Here is a 17,932-nt window from a genome sequence, read left to right as displayed (position 1 = left end):
AACGAACTATTTCAAGGTGAAATCACCGAGAGTAATGCTAGAGGAAGAAAGTCTCGTGGGAAAGCTTATAGACAGCTCAACCATGTAGTGGAAGAGGGAGATTATCTATGAAATATTCTCACATGGTTAAACGAAAGCTATATGCCCCCTGCCAATAAGTAAGCTGGGTGCCCAGGATATGTTAGAGTGGCATCATCACAAAAAAAGGGGTCTACAGAGTCAGGAGTGGCTATAGATTATTATAAAACACATTGAATGAGGAATGGCTTTCCCTGCAGCAATAAGAGGAAACAATGCACAGGTTTGGAGGGCACCGTGGTCGGCAGAAGCACCAAGCAAGATCAAATCATTGTTCTGGAGAATATACCATGGCTTTCTCCCGATCATGGCGAATCTACATAATAGAAGCTAAATGTGGGTAAGACATCCTTCAAATGTCAGAAACAGAACTAGCGGTACATGCCATTAGAAGATGTCCGACTGTTGTTCAAGTCTGGAATTTACTAAATGCAAACAAGGAGTTTCACGACAAGGACGCTGGGCATGCTTCATGGGTGGAACAAATCTGTGTGTCTTCTGATAAAGAACAACTATACATGAGCATGATAATAGTCTTTGGCTATATGGAATGAGAGAACCAACATTTTGTATGGGGAGAATAAGAGGGGCTCATAGGAACTAGTACACTTCATCGGGAAGTATGTGACAAATTATAATGCTACTCACGCAAAGGACATGGCTCAAACTAATGCCCTAGTTGGATGGAAACCTCCTAGCAATGAGCTTGTCGAAGTCAATTATGATGGAGCAATATATACTAGCCAAAAAATGGGGTGAGGGCATCGTCCTAAGGGACTCCATAGGCGAAGTGCTAGCAACTGCTCCATAACTATACCATACGTAAGAGAACCCTTCCATGCAGAAGCTAATGCAATTGTCCAAGCATTAGAGTTTGCGTCTGATACGAGCTTCAGGAGGATAGCACTGGAAGGAGATGCCCTGGGAATTGTCAAGCTTCTTAACACAACAGAGATAGACCTATCGCCAATAGGAGTAATCATAGAAGAAACTAGGCAATAAAAGACCAATTCCAAACTTGCCTCATTATGCACACACAGAGAAAAAGGTAACATTGCTGCTTATTTGTTAGCAAAGAATGGCTTTAATCTAGTAGAGAATAGCTTTTGGATTGAGGAGTACCCTGCTGTTATAACTCAAGTCATCCTTGAAGATTGTAATTCAGCTAATGAATGAAATTCCCACATTTCTCTTCAAAAAAAATTAATCATTAAATCAAATGCTTAGATTTTAATTTATAGGCATATATACTCCATTTTTAATGGTTAGAAAGAACTGTTCTAATTCTTAAATCATTTTTTTTTAAATGAAAAACTGTTGTGTTACCTTCTATAAATTTTGCCTCCATTATGACCACGATAAATGCAAGAAGTAACCTTACAACCAAATGGCGTTTTGTGGACAAGGGAGTCGCCTATAAAAAGATCAGAGTCCTTGCACCGCAACTGATCATAGCATAAAGGTGCAATACCAGATGGCCAACATCTCAAACTGTTTGCCAAAAGAAACAAAGCCAATTAAGGCCAATTAAGGCCAAAAAAGGAAATTAATCATATTTTTCTGCAAAGAAAAAAAAAAACGAAAGACAAATTAATACTCTTGCTGTCCAAAAAAAAGTTGTAACAATCTGATTTTTTTTTCATTTTAAATATTTTCAACTTTGGTTTTTATCTTTTAAACCTTTTATCAAATTAAATTTCTTAAAATATAATCTAAAAAATATTAGTTCATTCCAAGTTTTGAATTAAGAGGCCTTTGTTTCATGTTTCAATTAATACATAATAAAAAATTTTTAGAAAAAGCAATCATAAGCTAAAAATTGGATCCTAGAAAAAAAAAAAACTATTACAACATTTAACTTGCATAATTTGGATAGGAATACATATGTAGATAGAGACATATACCAATTCAAATATGATAAGGCTTGAACGCATACGTTGAAGTAAAAAATACAATTTATTTGTTCGTTGAAGTGAGTTTTTTATTTTAATTAAAATTTTTATAAAAAAAAAAAAACTGTACTTTTTTGCACCAAAAAAAAAACCATTGTACTTAATTTAGTAAATAATAGAAACAGAAAGAAAACATAATATAAAGGCATAGTAAAAATAAAAAGGCATAATATGAAGACATAGTAAAATAACAACTAAATGACTAAAATAAAAACTTATCCGAGCGGGTAAAATGTTAAATTTCATAATTAAGTAATCAAAATAAAAAGTCACCTAAAATTGGATGACCTTCCGTGTATTTTACTAAAAAATTAGACCCATTTTAATCATTTTATCCTAAAAAAATCAACCCTATATCCCACCTTACAACCAAAATCTTTCACTTCCTTGCTCTTTGTTTGGTGGGATAAAAAAATGGGAAAGTGAAAATAATTTCAACTCTAGATTCCTCCACAATGCTGTCTTATCCAACACTAGCCTCTCTCATTTGCAAAAACCCATTAAATAAAAATCTATAAAAAGATCAAATTTTCTTCATGATTTAAATCTCAAGCTCTAACATTCTCAGCAATACTACCAACACCTTTAGACAAATAAAAATTTAAAATCGACGTCCCAATATAAGAAAAAAAAACAATTGAATCATAATTGAAAAGAAAAACTAATTTTATCATTATGCCAAACATAAATTGTATATTAATCATGCAACACTATAGGCTTTTAGCTTACTTGAAATCATTCGGTCCGCAAACACATTTAATGCAGCTACTGGCAGTTAAAGCATATGAACCATTTGCTACTATTAAGCTCTCCTTATACCACTTCAAGTTGGCAGATGAACATGCTGCACCATCACCATGCATGGAAGATTAATATATGTGTCATTGAGTAGTGTCATCATTTGAAACATGAAATTGTTATATTTTGATGAAACAAGAAATATATTACTATATGAGATTAATATTTTTTAACGCCATGTTATATGATGAAAATTGTACATCATACATTTGAAACAATTATGTAAGTATATGATTTATTAATTGAATTGTTCTTCTTGGAAGGAGGAGTTTCATATTTTATCCTTTTCATCACTACTTTCACTCGCTACTTATATGATTCAAAAATAGGTTACATATATTGTTGGAATCACTTTGGACCATTATATTCTTATTGTTCGTTGTCTTGCAAGTTAGTAATTCATGAGCTTTATCAACTAGTTTTTTATATTTAACATTGGAGAAGCTAAATAATTTGCATTTTTTGAGCATAAAGTTGAATTGATGATTGATTATCCTAAACTTAAGTTCCTAAAATATTTATTTAACTATTATATTTAAATTCTAGCATGTCTGATATGCAAATCGAATGAATGATTAATAGGGTTGTACGTGAACCCATACGAAGTATAGAAAAAATGTGCAAATTGAAGAAGGATGAAAGAAGTATTGCGCATAAACAACTAGATAAAGGATTAAAAGAGAAAAATATTTTGTAATATTTGAATTTGGAAGCTTTGATACAATGTTAATTTAGTGATCAATTATCCTAAAGACTTGGACTGATAGGAAAATGTTCAATATATTTAGGTCCTAACAATGTTAAGTACTATGTGTTCAATATGTACTTATGTTTTGTTTCAATTTCTTCCATTGGGGGCTTTTGTTGAGGGTTTATGGATTTTTTTTTTTTGGATGAAAAGAGACTATAGGACCTAAAATGCGATCATAGGCATGGAGAACTAACCTACTATCTATCCTTTTAAAAGGAAATGGAAGGGGAGCATATAAATTCCAGCACCAAGATAAAAAGGACTATTCACTATATATAGACATTTTTTGAGAGAAATAAAAAAGAATTAGAGACGTAAAATAAATATAAATAAATATATATATATATATATATATATACACTATAAAGCAAATTCCACGCTTAGACATTTTGTTCATATGATTTTTTTTATTGGAATTTACCCAAATCTCTATAGCATTAGATATATAAAAATGTAAAAGAGTAGTAAGATTTTATTGGATAGACACCTATAGGAATAAAGAAAATTAAAAAAGGTTTTATGGATATGTATGTTTGAGTAAACTAAAATAGAATAAGAAATTTTATATAGGAATAGTGAGCCATATGAGTATGTATTTATTTCAATTGAGAATACTTCATAAGATTAAAAGAAAATGAGAGGGATCATGGATATTAATTATCATTACTTGTCATAACATATAAATTTGGGGGCTAATCGTTAAACAGACTTTAGGAATCACCGCTAATCTTTTTTACTTAAATGCGATTGACTACCTAAGTGAATCTTATCCATTCTAAAAAGGAGTCTTAACTTTAATTTAGATATTTTCAAAAGGTAAATTATAGTTTATAAAATCAGATTAGGTTCGAGAGTGCAGTTATGTATGAATAAAGTTATAGCATCCTCATAGTGTCTATTAAAAGAATGGTACCAGTATAATTTCAAATTATCCAAGCCTTAAAATAGTTTTATAATTTACCAAATAGCTTAATTATTAGAAATTGCTCTTAAAATTACTCCAATAATTTGGTAGTAATTTAAGATAATTTTTTTACCTCAAGAGTATTCATGAAAACTAGTATCCCACTCTAAAAAGGCTTCGTCGTTAGATTCATGTAATTTTTTTTTGTAAAAAAATTTATTTGTGATAGTGAAGTTTAGAACCTTGGTATTAAAAATTCTTATCTAAATTCTCCAATATGTTAGTAAAATTTTAAAAAAATTTCTCACCTAAAAATTTACATAGAAATTGCTATTTGCAACTCTCTTAGTAATTCCATCATTGAAAATTCAAAATCTAATTTTTATAAAAATAATTTATTTTCAAAACTATCTTCCAATATGTTGATAAGATTTGCTATTAAAAATTATCCTCCAATATATTGGTAAGATTTTATGAAAATTATATTTTTCACAACATTGGTTATGAAATTCTCTAATAGTTTAGTAGAATTCATAAAAAAAAATTTAAATTCATGAAAAATCTTCTAATAATTTGGTATGACTCATGCATTTATTTTGAAGATCCTTTTTTCTTTTTAGAAAATTTTTTTTATAAAAGTATCTTACAAAAATAAATTTTTTTTCTCACCATATTAATTCAATCAACAATTTAAAATAATAAATAAATAACCCAAATAATATAAAAAACCTAAATAATATAAAAAACCCAAATAATCTAAAATAAAACCAAAAATAAAATAAAATAATAAAAGGAAAAAGAAAAGAAGAAACCGACTATGCGGGTCGAGTAAAAAATGTGTAGATCCATTCAGGTTCATATGTGTCATGGGCTATTCAAAGCATCGTTTTGGCTCACTATAAAAGGCACTTTTCAACCATTTTTCCTTAAACTCTCTTTGTTGCTTCTCTTTCTAACAAAAAAATTCTCTAGCCTTTTTTTAAACCTTCAACCAAGAAATTCAACCGATAAGCCAAACTCCAGAAATTGATGTTGAAAAATTCAACCAAAACCCAAAAACCTAAAAAACCAAAATCCAACCATCGTAAAAACCTTTCGCCTATTGTGAACCTCGTCAGACTCTTCAAACTTTCGCCAGAAAATTCAACAAAAAAAATACAAAAAACCTCCCAAAAATCCCATTAACTTTCTCTAAAAATTCAAAAATCTCAAAAATCACAAACAAATTTCAGAAATTTAACATAGAATCCAAACCCAAGAATCAAATCCAACAATCTTAAGAACTTTTAAGATTCAAACAAAACACCAAACGTAGAGATCTAACTAAAGCCCAAAAAATCAAAAAGGAAAAAAATTCAAGAAATTCAACTTAAAACCCATAATTCAAAACCAAACCTAAATCTAGAAATTAAAATTCCCCAAATCCCAGAATCATCCATAGACCTAACCCAAAACCCAAATTTAGAACAATTCCCATAAACCTAAAAAAAAATCGACTTAGAACAAAAAAATTTCAATTACTTTGAATGCTAGATATTGCTTCCATTTCATTGCTTTTGTTACTCATTCTTTTCCCCATTTTGTTTACCGATTGCTTATTTGTTTTATAGGGATTGAATCCATTCAATTTAGAAAATAAATAAATTCCCCCAAATATATGATTATGTTTTATTAATTTTCTATGATTTGGTTTTGCATGAATTAAGCCACAAACATTCCAAAATCATCAAATCATGAATTCCTAAATTTGATCCAAGATCTTCACACATTTTTCTTTTAGGTTTTCAAACTTATTTCTCTTTTTTCAATTTTTTTTTACTTTAACTAAAAATTAAACAAAAAAAAAACCAAATCAAATTAAAATCAAAATTAAATTAAAAATTTTTGGGTTTTTATCCTATTAGGCCCAAAGCTTTCCAATCGAACCCAATTTACAATCGAAGGCCCATTTCAATTTTGAACAATTTTTTCAGACAAAATAGAGTGTCTATAGTTGCATCTCTTTAAAAGACATCCATTTAGTTATGGTCCAAAAAAATTAAAAATTTTTAACTTGCAATCAAAGATTCACAATTTAAAAATTTAAGGGTTCATTATTAAATTCAAAGGTTCACAAAATTTAAAAAATTTGCAAGGTTTTATAATTAGAATTGAAAGATTTCAAGAATCCAAGATTCACAAAAAATTCAAAATTTGTAAAATGCTTAAGATTCGCAAAGATTCAGAGATTCAAAATTTCATCAAATGATTCAAGTTTCACAATGGTTTCAAGATTTACAAAGGTTTCAAAATTTGCAAAGGTTTGTAAAGGTTTCAAGATTCATAAAAGTTTTAGGATTTGCAAAGGTCTTAGGATTAGCAAAAGTTTGTAAAGGTTTCAAGGTTTGCAAAGGTTTGTAAAGGTTCCAAAATTCAAGATTTCCAAGATTTCTAAAGGTTCCCAGATTCAAGTTTCTCAAAGATTTTCAAATTCGTAAAGGTTTGTAGATTTGTAAAAGTCATTATATTTGCAAAGATTTCATATTCGCAAAAATTATAAGATTCTTAAAGATTCCAAAATTTGTAAAGATTCCTAAGATTCACCAGGGTTCCAAGATTCACAAAGGTTCCAAAAGTCACAAAGATACCGAGATTCGTAGAGGTTCTAATGTTGGCCTTAAATTGATTAAAAGTTTTGAATTGACAAAACAAAAATTTACCTAACTTGAATCAATCTCTCTTAATATTAAATTGAATATTTTTTTAACTTTCTATCTTGCCAAAATTTATTTTGGAACTAAAACAAAGTAAATTCTCAAAACAAAATGGGTTAAGGCATTTTGTAGATAGAAGGGATCGATCCCCTCCTTTACCTGATCGATCTTTTGGCCAAAGGGATCGATCCATATTTCTTTCAGAAGCTAAATTCGTAAAATTTTGGCAAAAACCAATCAATCTCCTCCTTATATAGATTGATTGAATGGAGTTTTAAGTCTATCTGATCAATCCCTCCTTTAAAGGGATCGATCCCCTACATAGGGGATCAATCACCTGCACATGAGATCGATCTATTTTTTTGGCAGAATGATATCGTGGTTTAAAAATCTAGAAAAGTGATTGATTCCCCCACATAAAGGATCGATCACCCAAGGAATGGATCAATTAGATATGTTACCTGATCGATCGGATAAGGCTTTTTCATGCATGATTTGGGCTATTTCATAACTGACCCGATCGATCCCCTACATGAGGGGATCGATCCCCTAATGCACAGAAAGCCCTAATGGCTATTTTTTTTATCTAATATTTTACAAGTTTGAAGCATTAAATGCAAAGCAATAGCTTTCAACTCATTTCTACATATAAATGAAGCCTTCCACTATAGATTAAGAGTATCAAGAGCTAAAAAAAACTTATTACCTTCACCAACTATCTTGTTCAAGCATTCAAACCAGTTCAAAAGAGAGAAAAATGTAAAAAATCCTTATTGTATCAATTTTTCTCTAAATTTTCTTGTCAATATTGTTTTGTACTTCAAGCTAGCAAACATCCAACCTTAAAGAGGTTCTTTCAATTTTTTAGAGAATGTTTGTGAGCTCAAAGGAAAGGATAATCTTTAAGAGTTTGTGGTGTTGATTGTGTAAAGCTTTGAGAAGCTAGGTTGTATCTTTCAACACATAGTAGATTGAATTTCTTGGCAAGTGAGGCTAAAAGAGAGAACGTAGGTGCCTAAACAAAAGGTTGAACCTTTAGAAATTTTGGTGTCTAATTCTTTATCTCTATCTCTTGTTTACTCTCATTTATTATGTTTATTTGCTTAGATAAATTATTTTACAAAATTTTTGCTTATTAAGTATTGATTTTAAAAATTTTATTATAACCAATTCACCCCCCTCTTGATTTATTTCAAGTCTTTAAGCTAACAATTGGTATAAGAGTTAGTACTCTTTTTTGTAGGTCTAACAATCCAAAAGTGATTCTGAAAATGGATCAAAGAAATATAATGATCAATGTGGAACAACCATCTTCAAGCTACAACAAATATAGTAGGCAACAAAAAGTGTTTCATGACAAATGAAATAGTTACTACATCTCTTAAAAGTGAAAGCCATTCAATTGTAAGACCTCATCTCTTTGTTGGTGACAACCACTCATATTGAAAGACTAGGAGCTAATGATTATGAAGTTTAGAAGGTCATTGTAAATGATCTTCAAATTCCAATAAAGATGGTGAATGATAGGGAGGTGATCAAGAAAGAAAGTGAATGGGATATCAATTATATAAAGATGGCTCCACTCAATGTCAAAGCAATGCATACACTCTTTTGTACATTAAGGTCGAATGAGTACAATCGAGTTTTTTTGTGTGAAAATGTAAAAAAATTTTGGGATAAATTAGCTGTCACTCATAAAGGTACAAATCAAGTGAAGAAGATAAAAATTGGCATGCTCACTCATGATTATGAGTTATTCAAGATAAAACCAAATGAAACCATTAATGAAATATCAAACCGCTTCACCAACATCATTAATGGTTTAAAGGCTCTTAGAAAGACTTACTCAAATATAGAATGGTGAAAAAAATTTTTAATAGTCTACCAAAGAGTTGCGAGGCTAAAGTGATAGCCATTGAAGAGTCCAAAAATTCTTACACATTTTTTTTGGATGAACTAATGGGTTCTCTCTTTACCTATGAGATGAAGCTCAATAGGGGATAAGAACCAATCAAGAAAGGTGGCATTGCTTTCAAATCAACCTTTCAAGAAGATGAAAAAAAATCTTAGACAAGAAGAGGATGATGAAGATGAAGAAATAGCCATGTTTATAAAAAGATTCAAGAAGTTCATGAGGATGAACAAGTTTTCAAGTAGAAAAATACCACAAAGAAGGGAAATGATTAAAGGAAAATCAAGTAAAAGAGAAAGAGATCAGATTATTTACTCTAAATGCAACGAATCAAATCATATTAAATTTGATTATCCTTTGTGAAAGAAGCAAAACATGACAAAGCCAAATAAGAAAACAATGGTTGCAACATGTAGTGATAGTGACTTTTTCGATGATGAATCAAATGAGAATAAAGTAGCCAATTTATGTCTCGTGGCTCTTGATGAGCTCAAGATAACTTCTAATCCATATGATTTAAATTCATACACATTTAATGAATTACAAGATGATTATGGTGAATTAGCCATAGAATTTGAGAACATGAACATGAAATATAAAAAAATAATCTCTAAGTTAAAACTAAAAAAATAAACTCTTGACTAAAGCAAAGTATGATTTACAAAAAGAAATTGAGCTCTTAAAGTTGAATGTTAATGATTTAACTAAGAAAAATAAAAATTTGCATAATTCATTTTTTAGATTTTATATGGGACATCAAAAGCTCAATGACATGCTTGAAACACAAAGAGCATTCTTTGATAAAGATGGATTAGGCTATAATGGTGGCAACAAATAGACTCATTTAAAAAATTTCCTTGTTAAGCCAAATGATTCATCTAGCATATGTGCATATTATCATAAATTAGGTTATTCTATACAATATTATTCCATGAAAAAAGTCATTTATAAAGGTAAGCTTATTATGAGAGTGAGAATTTTAAAAGGAGTTAGCACATCTCAAGATGAGATTACTAAAATGAAGTGGATTCTAAAAAACACAAAAATTATTAGTATTAACATTCAAGGACCCAAGAAAGTTTGGATACCCAAAATAAAAATTTAATTGTGTTTTTATAGATGATGAGCATTGCTTCAAAGCAAATTCAAGCAAGAACAATCCATGATACCTTGATAGTGGATGCTCTAAACACATAACCAAAGATAAAACTCTTTTTAAGGATTTAAAAGCTAAAAGTGGAGGAGATATTATATTTGGTGACAACTCTAAAGGCCAAATTGAAAGGATTGACTCATTGGTAACAATTGTTCTACTACTATTGAAAATGTTTTACTTCTAAAAGGACTCAAGCATAACTTACTTAGTATTAGTCAATTATGTGACAAAGGACTTAGAGTTGTGTTTGAATCCATGTGTTGTCAAGTGATTGATATCAAAACTAACAAACTTGTTTTTGTTAGATATCATCAAGAAAACATTTATGTAGTGCATCTAGATGATCTTTCCTCTAAAAATGTTTGTTTTATGGCTTAAAAAGAAAATAAAAGTTGGATTTGGCATAGAAAACTTGAACATGCAAGTATGCATGTAATTTCAAAACTTTCTCTAAATGATTTGGTTGTTGGTTTGCCAAAATTAAAATATGAAAATGATAAGATTTGATATGCATGTGCTCAAGAAAAATATAAAAAAATCTCTTTCAAACCTAAGAATTGCATTTCAATTACTAAGCCTCATCAACTACTTCATATTGACCTTTTTTGTCTTACTAGGACAATAAATCTTAGTGAAAAACAATCTGGGTTTGTTATTGCTGATGTCTTTACTAGATTCACATGGGTTTTCTTTTTGCATTTAAAGAATAAAGCTTTGAAAAAATTCATCACTTTTAGCAAACAAATACAAAATAGAAAAGGTTATTCAATTTCTAGTATTAGAAGTAATCATGGAAAAGAATTTGAAAATCTTGGCTTTAATGTATTTTGTAGTGAAAATGGTGTTAGCCATAATTTTTTTGCTCTTAGAACTCTTCAACAAAATGGGATAGTAGAAAGGAGAAGTAAAACTTCAGAAAAAATGGGATAGTAGAAAGGAGAAGTAAAACTTCAAAAAAAATGGCTAGAACCATGTTTTGTGAAAATAATTTATCTAGATATTTTTGGAAGAAAGCTATAAATACCTCTTGTTATATTATAAATAAAGCTACGATCAAGCCAATTTAAAAAAAAAACTCCCTATGAACTTTTTAAAGGAAAAAGGCCTAACATAAGTTATTTTCATACTTTTGGTTGCAAATGTTTTGTTTTGAATAATGAAAAAGATGATCTTGAAAAATTTGATGTAAAAAGTGATAAAGGGATTTTCCTAGGATTTTTTTTGAATTCAAAAGCCTATAGAGTGTTTGGTAAAAGAACATTGGATGTTGAAGAGTTTATACATGTTATCTTTGATGAATCTAATCCACCTCTAAGAAAGGTGCCTCTTGATGATGATGATATAGGTATACTTCAAAAAAATATCAATGATGCATCGCTTGACATTGAGGAGAACATTCAAAATAAGGATGATGAGTTTCTAAAAGAGGCACAACATATAAAGAAAGAGTCAAATCACCATAGAAAAATGAGATACGTTAAAGACAGTGAGATTATTGGTGATCTAACTCAAAAGGTAAGAACTAGATCTTCTTATAATATGTGTAATTATGTTACTTTCCTATCTCATACTGAACCCAAAAATATAGATGAAGCCTTAGGAGATGATCATTGGATATTGGCCATGCAAGAATGATGGAACCAATTTAAAAGAAGCTAAGTATGAAATCTTATACCTAGTCCTAGTGATCATCATACTATAGGCACCAAATGGGCTTTTAGAAAAAAAATAGATTAGCATGGGAATATTGTTAGAAATAAAGCTAAATTGATAGCTCAAGGGTATAGTCAATAAGAAGGAATTGATTTTGATAAAACCTATGCCCTAGTTGCAAAGTTAGAAGCCATTAGAATGTTACTTGCATTTGTATGTTTCAAAAATTTCAAGCTTTTTCAAATGGATGTCAAGAGTGCATTTCTAAATGGTTTTATATTTATATGTTTCAAAAATTTCAAGCTTTTTCAAATGGATGTCAAGAGTGCATTTCTAAATGGTTTTATAAATGAAGAAGTGTATGTAGAGCAACCTTTCAGTTTTGAAAATCCTAAATTTCCAAATTATGTTTATAAATTGACAAAAGCTTTATATGGTTTAAAACAAACTCCTAGAGCTTGGTATGAAAGATTGTCAAAATTTTTAATTGAAAATGATTTTAATAGAGGGAAGGTTGATACTACACTTTTTATTAAAACAAAAGAAAATGACATTCTCATAGTACAAGTTTATGTTGATGATATTATATTTGGTGCTACTAATGAGGTTTTTTGTCAATAATTTGCTAAGACCATGCAAGGTGAATTTGAAATGAGCATGATGGAAGAACTTACATTCTTTTTGGGATTACAAGTAAAGTAAACAAAAGATGGTACCTTCATCAATCAAGCCAAATACATCAAGATTTGTTCATAAAGTTTGGATTGGGAGAATCAAAGCCTTGCTCAACACTTATGAGGGCTTCAACAAAACTTGACAAAGATGAATGAGGTAAATATGTTGACTCTAAACTATATAGGTCTATGATTGGTTCATTACTATATCTCACTACAAGTAGACCAAATATAATGTTTAGTGTATATTTGTGTGCCAAATTTCAATCATCATCTAGAGAATCATATTTATCTATTGTCAAAAAAATTTTTAGATACCTTAAGGACACCCATAATTTAGGATTATGGTATTCAAAATGTTTATCTTTTGCTTTATATGCCTATTCCGATGCGAATTTTAGTGGTTGCAAAATTGACAGAAAGAACACTTTCAGTACTTGTCAATTATTTGAAAATATGCTCATATCATGGTCCTTTAAGAAACAAAATAGTATTGCTCAATCCACAACTGAAGTCGAATATGTAGTGGCCGGTAGTTTTTATGCTCACGTTTTATGGATTAAGCAATAATTGAAGGATTTTGAAATTACCATGGATCATATTCCCATTAAATATGATAATACTAATGCCATCAATCTCACCAAAAATCCAATTCAACATTCTAGAACCAAACATATTGAAATTAGGCATCACTTTATTAAAGATCATGTTTAAAAAGGTAATATTGTGCTTGAATATGTTGATACATTTCATCAACTAGCTAATATTTTCACAAAACCTCTTGATAAGGATAGATTTTATGCAATTAGAGGTGAACTTGGTATAATGAATGCTCTTTGAAATGAATTTGATAGTATGATGAATGTTGCTACCTTGGTTGATCAAATGTATGTTTATCTTGATTTTTTTTAATCTTGTATATGATTGTATGATGCATATTTGAATGTTCATGTTGCATGGCTTTTAAATTATTTTAAAAAAATGCTACAGCCAAAATTGATCGTTCCCCTTTGGATTGGATCGATTGGTTGTTCTTCCAACAGCAAAATTAATGAAAAATATTGAGGAACCAATCGATCCCCTTTGGACCGGATCAATCGGCTCTCCATCCAGTAGCTAAATGGCATGAAAAATATGAGGAACCGATCGATCGGGTCATGCATAATTGACACTATGTGCACCATTTTGGCTTGTCAAAATCGGGTCCCACTTCCTTTGACCAATCATTCCAGCCTTTTTATCTATTTTTCTTCTTCTCTAAACATATTTTCTTCAAACCCTAGGAATTCTTACTCCATTTTCACTCAAAATTAATCTCTCTTAACCAAAATCTTTTGCAAATTGCTTCATTTTCACAATTTCCTCATCAATTTCACAAAAGCCTACCTATTTCAATTCCATTATTCTCATAGCTCCAAAGACAAGGAGAAATCCTCTAAGGGAGGCTTCTAGTTCATCAATGAGGCTTTCATTCAACCAGAATTTTACTAATCCAGATGTAAAAGCAAGATATGAGACACATTTTACTTATAAAGAAGTCAAGCATAAAAGGATAATCTCACTTGAATTCCTATAATCTATAAAATTTTCTTATTTACATGCATTTGAGAGATTTGGATAGATGAATTACTTGTGCATAAATTAACTTTTGTTTGAGAATCTAGTTAAGGTGTTTTATAGCAATGCAACTTGTTTTGAAATTGAAGGGTCATATAGATATTATTCTAATAGATTTAGAACATATGTGATGTGCAAAGAAATTATAGTTACCAAGTGTAGACACCCCAATCCATCTAAGATTCTATTTGAATTAATTTTGTTAATAAAAAATTAAAAAAAATAAAAATAAAAAATAGGTAGTTGAGTTTGTGTGAAATTATTGGAATTGATTTGTAAAGTTGGAGTTGGGTTTAAGGTTGAAATTCAAAGAAAATTAGGATTCCTTTATGGATTGGAGTTCTTAGATTCAAAACCCTATAAATAAATACATGCCGACACATATCACATAAACATACATAAAAAAAAATTAGGGAAAGAGGCAGAAATTAGAGAAAATAGTCAACAAAATTTTTCGAAGATTTTTTGGGGTTTTAAAAAAAATTTTCAAAAAAATCTAAAAAATTTCCAGATTTTAACGACTTTTTTCAGTCTTTGTCTTAAGCCGAGCCAAGCAAAGTCACTTTTTAAGCCATTCCAGCTTTTCTTCCTATAGTCGAGTCGCACTGTAGCCATTAGAGTCGAGCCGCCTCCTGTTTTGGGTAATTTTTTTTCACTTTATTTATTTTTTAAGTATTTTTGCATGATTAAATTTTAGAAAAATAAAAATAAAAAAGGTAAAAAATAAAATAAATTTTGGGAATAAATATTAATTATCCAATGATGGAATTTATAGAAATTTCAAATGGTAAATTTCTATAAAATTCCTAGGTAAGAAATTTTTTCTAAATTTGTCCCAAATGGTAGAATAATTTAGATAAAATTTTAATAACAATAATTAATATTTATTTTCAAAACAAAAAAAAAAGAAGAAAAAAATAAAAAATATTGATAAAAATTTTGGAATTAAGTACAAATTACCTAAGGATGAGATTCTTAGAAATTTCAAATAGTAAATTTTTAAGAAATCTCTAAGTGAGAAATTTTCTCTAAATTTGTCCCAAATGCTGGAATAATTTAGATGAAATTTCAATAAAAGTAATTGTATTCTTTTCCAAATTTGGTTTAAAATATTTGATAATTATTCAATGATAAGATTCTTAGAAATTTCAAATGGTAAATTCATAAGAAATCTCTATATGAGAAATTTCTTTAAATTTTTCCCAAATTGTGGAAAAATTTAAATGAAATTTTAATAAAAAATAATTGTCATTATTTTCCTTTTAAAGAAAAAAAAATAAATAAAGAGAAAATATTTCTAAATTGACCCAAATTGTAGAAAATTTAAAAATCCAACAAAAAAAAGAGAGAATTTCTAAATAAACCCAAATTGTGAAAATTTTAAAAATTTCAAAAGAGAAAATATTTCTAATTTGGCCCAAATTGTGGAATAATTATATGTATTTTCAATAAAAAATAATAATAAATAAATTTTTTTCGATGACGGAGCCTCTTCAAGGAAACAAATGAGATCCTTGAATACTCTTGAGAAAAAAAATATTTTTAAGAGTTCTACCAGATTGATGGAGAATCTTAAAAATTATTTTTAATATTTAACATAAAAAATTTGAAACCATTAGACACAAACCTAAGATAAATTTAAAACAATATGGTACCATCATTCGGATGGACATGTGTGGGTGTTATAACTTTTCTCACATGTAACTAAACTCTTAAACTCTGTTCTGGTTAGTAGATCCGAACATATTCTTTTATGGACCTTTAATCAAGCTTAAAAGCTCTTTAAGATGATAGATTCTTTAGGTGGCTAATCACACCTAGATAAAAAAAATTGATGGTGACTCAATTTTGTTAAGTCTAACTATAGATTTATGGATCTATATGTTATGACACCAAGCAGTTGTTAGCTGAAGTGTTCATGCTAGATGCTGAGGGAGACACTAACACTAGGTGTGACATGTTGGAATTAGTTCAAAATATCTTTAGAAATAACAATTTAAGAGTTGCTCCTACTCAAACCTCTAGACTGTCAATGCATGATAGGTTGTTACACTTTATTGTCACTCATGTATTGGCATCTTTTGGCACTTAATACTCATCCATTAGGAAGCAAGATTACTAGTGGATGCATAAGATCAAACATCAGAAAAAAATTTAATTTGGTGCATTTTATTTTCAATGATATGAAGAGGGTAGTGCAAAATAAAAACTACACATTAGTTTATGGGTTTGCAATCAGTAATATTTTGAGAAAATTGAATGTTAATACTAAAAGAGATAAATAAATGGTGTTTAATGATCCATTTAACATTCTTGGTGCTTCTATTCTACATAGTATCCTACTTTACATAGTATGGGATACATTCAAAATGCAGCAGGTCTATAAGTTAGAAAAACTAATATTAGGGCTGAGCAAAAAAAGGGGAAAGAGCATGAAATTTCAGATAACCCAGGAGCTTCTACCCCATAATTTCAAGAAGAACCTTTTACCCTACCATTTGATACCCAAAGAGCCTTAGAAATGTTTATGCTTCAAATAAACAGTCTACATTCAATGGTTGAGATTATAAACTCTTGATTGGTAAACATGGAAAAGACTCAAAATGAGTTAATTTCCCAAGTTCGCTAAGTTAAAGTTGATATTGAACAAATCCAGCCTGCACAGCAGCAAATGGGGTAACACTTCCCTTATTTTTCTCATTTTCCTCATTCTCTACCTCATTCTTAATGATCTTTTCTATTGTCATTCCTCATATGTTTTCCCATATTATTTTTGTGTTGTAAATTTGTCTTTAAAAACACTTTGCATGGTTTGTTATCAAACTTTTGTATTTCATGTTTATATTAATGAAATCTATATTTTCTTTTCATTATGATATTTGTTATATAACTTTGAAATTTGTCTTGTGAAATTGATATATTGCTTGATGATTGGTATATTGTTTGACATTGAGATTGATATGAACTTAAGTTGTCAAATCGAGTGGTATGGCCTTGAATTAATTACTATCCCCCTTTGATTGATTTTATCCTTTTTGCTATGACAAAAAAAGGGGGAGAGACAATGGTATGAAAATTTTCTATTTGATTAATGATCTTGATGGTATGAACAAATTCCCACTTAATGATATTGACATTATTTTTTATTTTTAGTTGTTTTTAAATCTTTTTATTTTTTTTTATGCTTAAATTCAGAGGGAGTTTGTTTTTCAAATGAAAAAATAATTTTAAGTAAACTTTTTCACTAGGTTTTGTCATATCAAAAAGGGAGAGATTGTTGGCCTTGAATTGATTAAAAGTTTTGAATTGACAAAACAAAAATTTGCCTAACTTGAATCAATCTCTCTTAATCTAAAATTGAACATTTTTACAGCCTTTTATCTTACCAAAATTCATTTAGGAACTAAAACAAAGTAAATTCTCAAAACAAAATGGGTCAAGGCATTTTATGGATAGAAGAGATCGATCCCCTCCCTTACTTGACGATCCCTTGGCCAAAAGGATCGATCCATATTTCTTTCAAAAGTTAAATTCATAAAATTTTGGCAAAAACCAATCGATCCCCTCCCTGTAGAGATCGATTGGATAAGGTTTTAAGTCTACTCGATCGATCCTTCCCTTAAAGGGATTGATTTGTTTTTTATACAGAATGTTATCTCGTTGAAAAATCCACAAAATGATCAATCCCCCACATAGGGGATCGATCACCTAAGCATGGGATCGATCCCTTCATAAAAAAGATCG

General features: G+C 29.4%; 1 protein-coding gene across 1 annotated transcript in view; it reads right to left on the bottom strand.

Moving 5' to 3' along the window:
* LOC111303094 (lysM domain-containing GPI-anchored protein 1-like) overlaps positions 1-17,932 on the bottom strand; it is a 39,916-nt gene that overhangs the window by 16,210 nt on the left and 5,774 nt on the right. Inside the window, exons 2-3 of the mRNA XM_022899126.2 lie at positions 2,760-2,874; positions 1,405-1,569 (exon numbers count right to left, since the gene is read on the bottom strand). Of these exons, the coding sequence (XP_022754861.2) occupies positions 1,405-1,569; positions 2,760-2,874 (280 nt within the window). The remainder of the gene's footprint in view (positions 1-1,404; positions 1,570-2,759; positions 2,875-17,932) is intronic.

Source organism: Durio zibethinus, chromosome 9, assembly GCF_047325235.1.
Source record: "Durio zibethinus cultivar Kanyao isolate XHJ-2024 chromosome 9, ASM4732523v1, whole genome shotgun sequence".
Taxonomy (NCBI): domain Eukaryota; kingdom Viridiplantae; phylum Streptophyta; class Magnoliopsida; order Malvales; family Malvaceae; genus Durio; species Durio zibethinus.
The sequence above is the reverse complement of the archived record's forward strand: the minus strand, read 5'-3'. Positions and strand labels throughout refer to the sequence as shown.